Source organism: Beta vulgaris, chromosome 2, assembly GCF_026745355.1.
Source record: "Beta vulgaris subsp. vulgaris cultivar EL10 chromosome 2, EL10.2, whole genome shotgun sequence".
In the NCBI taxonomy this organism is placed as follows: domain Eukaryota; kingdom Viridiplantae; phylum Streptophyta; class Magnoliopsida; order Caryophyllales; family Amaranthaceae; genus Beta; species Beta vulgaris.
Genome location: NC_079203.1, coordinates 5,028,193 through 5,037,133, shown reverse-complemented (window position 1 = coordinate 5,037,133; position 8,941 = coordinate 5,028,193). Strand labels below are relative to the sequence as shown.

General features: G+C 34.0%; 2 protein-coding genes across 2 annotated transcripts; one reads left to right on the top strand and one right to left on the bottom strand.

Moving 5' to 3' along the window:
• Window positions 1–133: 133 nt before the first annotated feature.
• Window positions 134–3,354, bottom strand: LOC125494651 (chromatin-remodeling ATPase INO80-like). Its single transcript, XM_048638296.2, has 4 exons — window positions 2,063–3,354; window positions 1,566–1,765; window positions 286–831; window positions 134–190 (listed from the first exon to the last, which is right to left on the bottom strand). Exons 2-4 carry the CDS (start codon window positions 1,716–1,718, stop codon window positions 134–136), a joined length of 756 nt encoding a protein of 251 aa, XP_048494253.2. The 5' UTR covers window positions 1,719–1,765; window positions 2,063–3,354.
• Window positions 3,355–6,955: 3,601 nt separating this feature from the next.
• On the top strand, window positions 6,956–7,807 carry LOC104887623 (zinc finger protein 1-like). The gene has a single exon (XM_010672294.2). The coding sequence runs from the start codon at window positions 6,956–6,958 to the stop codon at window positions 7,805–7,807; it is 852 nt and encodes a 283-aa protein (XP_010670596.2).
• Window positions 7,808–8,941: the final 1,134 nt, after the last annotated feature.

Sequence of the window (8,941 nt, the reverse complement as noted above, 5' to 3'; positions counted from 1 at the left end):
TGAAATGAATTTGTTTCAGGATGCCATCTCTCAACGAAAGCTGAAATCAGAGGCAGGTTTACGTGCTCAAACATACAAGTTGATAAATGTTTTAATTGTGTTTTTGCAAGCAGAAGTTTAACATCATCTTGTTCTATAGTCCACGAAGATAACTGGTCACTTCGATTGTGCATGTCAACAAACCTCGATCCTATTGAACGAAAAAACTATTATTAATATACACGAATTAATGAATAAATGGATTAAATTAGAAAAAAGAAAAGCATTAGAAGATGTGCATCTAACCCGACCAATCCATATGTAGTGTGCAACATGAGCGCGAAAACCGGTAAGTAAATCGGGATTTGAAGGTCCTCCATCTATCCCTCTAATCAACTGCCAATCATCAGTTTTGTGTACGTTTTGTTCTTCCTCATCCTCCTCCCCTATGTCATCACCCTCTACATCATCAGTATCATCACCATTATCATCAACTCGATCCTCATCATCCTCACGTTCTCTCTGAAATAGAATATCACTAAACAACATATCTTCTTCTTCAGAAATATTATCATCTGAATCATTATCAACATAGTTGGGGATAGTAAAGTCCTCCATATGAGTTTTCTCTCGATCATTTTTACTAGTAGGGGCTAAAACTTCTTCTCTAGCTTTCACAGCCCTAGCTCTCGCAGACATTGTAACACCTTTTCGAGTTCTGTCATTTTTTTTTCCAAGTCGACCACTATAATTTTTCTCCGGTGGTGCTTCAGTGTCAAGTAATTGCCTCTTTCCTTTTCCTTTATTTCCATCTTTCTGGCTAATACAACCTCTTTCTCTAGTACTTGACATCTGATATATCATCATAATTATAATTAAAAGAAGTAAATGTTTCTCAAGTCTTATTGCACATAATAATAACAACTATGCAGTAGTACTAATATATGGCCTACTTATTACCAACTCAAGTCACCAACATGAGATATTCCACTACTATACCTTGCAAAAAGGTTGTTGTGCATTAACTGTTGCTTTCATTAGCTTGGAGTAGCAAACCACAAATATCCTCATATATAGAGACAAACTTACTACATTTTTTTAATAAGTGGGTGCACCGAATTCATTACAACTAGTGATCTCATGACTATCAAATTCATTAATCAATCACTGATCTCATGACTATCAAATTTCGTAGTACATAGCAGCTTATGGTATATGATACTTCAGTTCTGTAAATATGAGTTAGCATATCAAATTATGTGGAAGTTTTAGTTTTTTTCAATATGAGTTAGCATATACACTGGGAAAGGTTTATATGGCATAGATGCAATAGTGTAAATTGCAAGTTCCAGAATTCAGAAGTTTGTAGTTGCTGTAAATGCAAATAAATGGTGCCATTTAATTCAGTAAACAAACAATAAAACATGCTCTAATTCAGTAGGTAATTCAGCAAAAATACTCTAATTCAATAGTATAAGTTCTCTTCAAACAAACAATCACCAAAAATCTCAATCAAAGAACACCCAATTCAAGAATCAAATCAAATCTACAAGAAAATAATTAAAGGTTATTTCAAGAAAACTAACCTTAGGTGATGGATGATGGTGGTCGTTGCGTCGCACGAAGAGGAGGTGGGTCGTCTGCGTGGGTCGGCGCGGCACCACTGTCGTCTCGCGATTATTGCTGCTGCAGATTCGCAGGTGAGGAGGAGCATTAAAACAGCCAATGTCAATCATCATGAAATTAAACAATACATCTTAAATTCAGGTAATCACACACCTATAATCTGCTCCAAATAACAATAATCAAAATAAGAACAAATCATAAATCCTAATTCGGCCATCAATAAAGGTAATGTACAGAGAGAAGATCATAGTTATCAAACAAACAAAATGAAAAAAGTCGCACAATTTACAGATTAGATCAATACAGCATTCTCCTACCAAGAAAATTATCACATGGAGAATAATTAAAACTCCAATTAACGAGCAGAAATTAACATTAATTGATGAAAGAAAACTAAAATGAAATCCAGAAAGAAGAAGAGAGAAATTGGGGATGATGAAGAGAAGTAAAGGAAAACCTGGAATTGGAGCTTCGAATTTTGATCGTCAATGGCGTTTTCTTTGTTTGCCGTGAGGGTGGGTGAAGGTGAGGGTGTGGGTGAGGGTGGGTAATTGTTGAGGGTGGGTTAAATTTTAAAAAGGGTAAGTTAGTCTTTTTAACAAGTTTGCTGTATTTAGCCTTTTTATTTGCTGTATATAAAACTCCCCTTCTTTATTCAGAAAAATGTATTTTAGTCCATACAAGCAGCTTCTGGTCCATGTACTTTACAACAGCAGAAGAGTGTCACTTGTAGTGCTGTGATGGGGCCACGTATTGTCATTAAGTGGTCTATTGCAGCGGTTTTGACCGCGCATCAATTAAGATTGTTGCGGTTCCTAGCCAAAACCCGTAGCAATAGGTAATTTTTTTTTTTTTTTTTGCATTTTGCCATCAAATTTGAAAGACAAAAAGGTTGAAAGAAAATAAAACATTACCGATTGAAACTAATGACAAAAAATTATTATACAAAATTCAAAAACATAAAAAATACAAAAAGACAGATTGAAATATATTATTATAATATATTTGAGGCAGATTATAGAAAAATCAAAATTATAGTACCAAAAAAACCAGATCTGAAAAGAAATTATAACAATTATTCTAAAAATCACCCAACATAAGAACAAGAATGTAACTCCAAAAAAAAAAAAAAAATATATACTTCAACTATAATATAGTAATACCACAAAGCACTAGATCTGAAAATAATATAACAACAATTATATAAATTTTGTACACAAATAATTACAAAAATATTATAACAACAATTACAAACTAACAACAATCACTAGATCTGGAACGACGAATTGACTGGAAGACGTGGGATGTGGTTTTGTCGGGACGTATGGGAACGAATGAACTGGAACGACGAACGAACTGGAAGACCTATCGCTGGAACATAATAGTACACCTATCGTCGGAATCTCGAACGAACGAACTGTTAGAAACAAGCCAAATCTCGAGAGAATCATCTTCCCTCGCAGCAGCGACTTGAGAATCGTCGGCGCTAGTGGTTAGGGCAACTATAGGAGATGGCGTCCAATTGTCGGCGCTAGTTGTTGGAGAGGCTGTTGTGCCGTCGTTGGGTGGCGGTTAAAGGGTGAGAGGAGAGGAGAGCAGAGGAGAGGCGAAGAATTGAGAGGGAGAGAAGAGAGAGAGAGGCGTGAGAGGAGAGTGAGAGGAGAGAGAGGCGTGAGAAGAGAGTGAGAGTCTGAGAGATGTGAGGAGGCGCGGGAAATACATTTAGGGTTTAGTGAGAGGGGTGTGATTTTAAACACTATTATATAATATTGGGTTTCTCTATTGCTGCATTTTTTCTTATAGAAACTGCAGCAATACATGAAAATATTAATATTTTAATGTATTATTGCGGTTTCTTCAAAAAAGCGTAGCAATATAACTAGTCAACTAAATTTGAAAAATTGTTCGTTAACATCTATCGTTGTAGTTTTGGTTGGGAACCGTAGCAATAATCAATTATTCTACTAGTGTTCATTTTCCCTTTCGTGTATAAACAAAAATAGGCTAACAATTATATCTTATGCTATAATAAAACAAATCACTAAGTGTTTATAAAATATAAACTAATATTCGATGGTATATCTCAAAATGTAAAGTGTTTCTCTCTCTATATATATATATGAACTATATTACAATGTTACAATTTCTTAAATCTATTAACTATCAATCTGATTACATATTTATAATCAGTCTGTTACTAAGAAACTAATGATGCAAATTATCGCAAAATAATTTGTCGATAAATTTTTCTTCATTTCTCATTTCTCTCTTTCTTTTTCTCTTATTCTTTACTAATTACATCTTCTCCAAATAAGGAGGAATAACCAACACCAGAACGACAGGTGCGGAGGCAGCAGGGGGACAGATGTCCCCCCCCTCGGATAGTAAGAAGAGGCCTGATGATTAAATGCTGAACTCATCCAACATGATTAAAGATTCCTTCTCTGGTACAACTCCTAGAAAAATCAAACAATTTGTCTCTCTTTTCTTTGCCAGATCAATCTGAGCATTCTTGCTCTGGGTTTGATGCTGCTGAGTGCTGATGACATAATGAGATTATTCAAATTCGAAAGAGAAGAAAAGCAGAGGCTCTTGGTGATGGAATTGAAGAACATGTTCATAACCTTGCACGTCGAAATAAGTCGACCTTTACACTTAATGATAGGAGGCTAGAGTGATATATGTGGATCATGCATCTAACTTCCCTATAGCAAACTCATGTTGTGAAAGCACAAACAAAGAGATAAGGTTGTTAGTTTAACTTAGAGGTGATCACGAGGCGGGTCCGGCCACAGCTTTAAAAAAATTCCCGTTGGATGGGTCGGGCCAAAATTTTGTTCCAAAAGCCCATTATTTCAGACAAAAAAGAGCGGGTTTTTTGGGCCAAAAATTAAACTATAGAGTCATTTTTTGATTGCCCAATGTCCGTCCTAAAGCCAAAAAAAAGGGCCGTGCTTGACAGTGGGTCCGGCCACAGCTTTAAAAAAATTCCCGTTGGATGGGTCGGGCCAAAATTTTGTTTCCAAAGCCCGTTATTTCGGACAAAAAAGAGCGGGTTTTTTGGACCAAAAAATAAACTATAAAGTCATTTTTTGATTGCCTAATGTCCGTCCTAAAGCCAAAAAAAAGGGCCGTGCTTGACAGTGGGTCAAAAATTATGTCCCAACCCACCAAAAATTTAGGCCGAACTGATTTGATTAGTGTAATCTAACAAGTCAATGCACAAGGCTCAATGTCGGATAGTGATATAATGCAACTCAACTATCACTATTGACCAACAGGTTACTGACTTGTCCAAGAAGTCCCAGAATATGATGGATTCTTTCTATACGAGATATTATTATTAGAACGCTAAGACGCCAGTGTCCCTCAACTTTTGGATGTAAAACATTAAGTACTTATAAAACAATTTGTATTGTAGTGTTTCTTTCTAAAAAAAAAATTATTCGAATGCCCGACGTCCGTACTTCGTCCCCTCACTTTGAGAATTCTGACTCCACCATTATAAGTCCACGCAAGTCTTGCAAGAACTAAAATTCAATCTGATCCAGTTCTCTATAAAAAAGATTCAATCTACTACAATTTGTTAGATTAGTCGAGTTGTGACTCACGATCCAGGTAATAATAATGTTCCACTTCTATATGCTTCAAAAAAAAATCCATTTATCATGAAGACTTGTATGAATGTTTCTATAGGCTTCTATTCTTAAGGAAAGTTATACTTCCCCGTTCTGAGAGTGAAATACTTCTCTCACAAATCTCTCGCATAAAAAAGAGAAGTATTTCACTTATTTATAAACGGACAAAGTATTTTTTTGATCATGGTTGAGACTTGAAAAAAAATATTTGTTTAAATAAAAAATATTAAGGTAGTCTTATGTATTCCTTCAAAAAAAGGTAGTCTTATATCAAAATAAGTTTTAATAGATTTTGATTGATATTTTAGATAACTTACAACGATAAGTTCTAATCTATTCTATTAAATTTTACTTAATTCTAAAATTGCGTTCGTTCAAATTTAGATTAGTTCCAATGAATTTGGATGAGTTTAGATAAGTCCAACAAACTTAAATGATCATTTAGCCAAGTTACATTGGTTTTATACACTAATATGGTAAAATATTTCGTAGTGTGAACTCCATATAAAGATAAAAGATTATGATTAGAGTATTATAGACCCTCTAAAGTAAACATTGGCAAATTGGCAATTGAAGTGATACTACTATGAACTAAATCTTCAGCATATATTAGGAAACTTTGGATATGGGGTACATAAACAATGAATCTACAAGAAATATGTATAAGCATTACAAAATAAAATCAATAATGTGATGTACTCTTATTTCTCTTTTTACTTTTATTATTACTACTTCCTTAAATTTTGAATACTATCAGCTATTACTAGCTTCTAGTTTTTGTAACACTAATACTACTTCCGTTATTGTTATTTATTATGTACAACGATTTGACATAAAGTAGAGAGGAAAAATGTCTAATCGTTACAAAAAATAGAAAACAGAGGTACGTAGTACTATATAATATATGTAGATGGACTATACATCCTACTATCGCTATCGAGACATCGAGTAAAGTACCCAGAGGTAGAGATCTTAATAGTTGAGATGGGCAATATCCAATCTAATTTAAAGTTGGTAATATTATAGATTTATAGGTCAATCATTATTTCTACATTTGAATAATTGAACACATTTTGTGAATCATAGCATGTATACTATGCTTACACACATTAAGAATAAATTTAAAGGTGCTAGCTAAATTGTCTTCTTATAGAAAAATATTATTATAAAGATATATAATTTACTTAATGTATTTTACACGTGGTTCACATTTTTATCTTAGGGCCTGTTCTCCCCAGCTTATTTTCAGTTCAGTTCAGTTCAATTCAGTTCAGTTCAGTTCAATTCAGTTTAGTTCAGATCAGTTCAGTTCGGTTCAGCTCTTGACAATACTTTTACTCTCACATATCAACTATTCATTTCATTTCAGTTCAGTTCAGTTCGATTCAGTTCAGTTCAATTCAGTTCAGTTCAGTTGAGTTCAGTCCAGCTGTTTTATGCCGAAGAGAACAGGCCCTTAGTATCGTTTGATCAACTTCATAAACAATAAGATATAGCTTAAACTATATCTAAATCAATTAGTGAGCGATGACAAGTTTCAACAAGTCTCAACTTTTCTTAATTTTATTTAGAAGTTTACTTTTATGGCATCATATAGTACATTATTACTCTAGAGAATCTATCCTTTCGATCTATATATGTAAGATATTTGAACTCTCTTCTCAATATATAACAACATCAAAAAAGGAGAATCCAACCAAAAGGAAGAGAAAATGAAAGGTATCATCTCTATAAAAGAGTGTAATTTGTCTAAATCTTTACCCTTAAATTCCCAGCAGGGTGTCATGCTTGATCTTAAGCTATCAAATGAAGGCTCAAGCATGGAGTCAAAAGTAGACGAAAACCGCCTTAATCTTAACCAAAAACCATCAATGATGAGAATTAGTGCACCCAATAAATCCATGCAAGAAGAAAATCCCTTAGAAACAATAACTAAGGTAGTTTTCACTTGTAATTATTGCAAAAAAGAGTTTTCAACTTCTCAAGCTTTAGGAGGTCACCAAAATGCTCACAAACAAGAGAGGGCCCTTGCTAAGAGGAGAAGTAGTGGAGGTTTAGATCAAGTGATGAATGTTGGTCATCACTTTTCTTATAATCGTCCATACTATTCTTTTTCAGGTACACAAAACATGCCTTTTTTTTTTGGACCATATAATTATCGTTCACCTCTTGGGATCAGAATGGAGCCATCTATGATTCATAAATCCTCTTGGTTGAATCCTGTTAATTGCTTTGCGCATGATGGGTGGCCTAGGACGACACTTATGACGAATTCGTCGTCGTCGTCGGATAAACTAAGGATGGAAAATAGTACTCAAACAATATTGAATGAACCTAATTGCATTGCAGAATCTTCAATGATACCTGAAAAAGAGGATAATGCAATTACAAATAATCTAAGTTCTTACAAGTCAAGTGCTGGAAGAGATCATACAATGTCATCAAGCAATGTTACTAGTGGAAATGCTCTTCCAAATGAAGGAAATCTACTTCTCCTTGATGGCATTGATTCAAACTATGACAAGACTCAAGCTTCAAACCTTGATTTATCCCTTAAGCTTTGATTATTCACCTCGGTGTAATTATTTCGGATCTACATTATTATTCGATGTTCCTAATTGCATATTTCTCCAAATTAATATGATATTAGAGCTTTCAGATCTTAAAATATTTTTCTTACCTATAATGTTGTCAATGGTGTGTATTGTGCAATAATAAGATATCATAGTGAAAAGTAATAAGATTATAAATGTGATTTGCATTGACTGCTTGATATTAAGGACTCCGGTATCTCTTATATGATCACAATTCTATATTGATGAAGTTATTGATTACGAAAATGATTTTATGTATAGTTTCGTACATGAACTTGCTTATAGTGGAATCTGGTTTGAATGAGTTTAATTCACAAATTAAGTTATCATAGATTTTGCAAAAGGAAATTGCAACTTTAAAATTAACGATTGTAGATATGTTGTACGTTATGACTATGTTTAGAATGTCTAGTCAACGAATAAAAGAAGAACCATTCAAGATATATAAATGGAAACTAGTTGTTGTACCGGGCTATACGCTCGAATTATTTAATGTCGTGAATTTGAAGTCTTCAAACATAGAAATATAGTATATCTTTAAATGATTTTTTCCTCCACAAAGACCAACGTGAGCATTGTAGTGTAGCTGGTTAGTGTATTAGCACATCAAATAAGAGGTAACGATATAGAGAGAAAAAATTTAATGTCATCATCGAGGCTCTTGACCAAGGATTGAGTAGAAATTTGTGACCCAATCTTTTATATATCTTTGTGTGGCAAGGATGTTTGTGGATATTGTGAAAATGGTGGTCCATATTATTCTGCAAATACTTCTCTGATTCTGCAGTCACATGTTTTTTGTATGGTGATAGTGGAACCTGTCACTATCTTTCTTTTTGCTGATCCTAGGATGATTTACTTTGTTATTTTGTACAGCTTAGCAAAGAGTAGTTTGTTGTTTTGTACAGCTGAGCACTAGGGTAAAAGTGTGTGCTTTTGTATATATAGGGAGCTTAGTTCATGAAGGCTGTTATCACTTTGTAAAGAAACAAAGAGAGAAATTTTAATACAAAACCTCCTCTGATCAACTTGACAGAGAGAAACAATCCTTGATAGCTTGAAGTTCTCTTCATGGTATCAGAGCAAGGTCTTTAGAGATCCTTA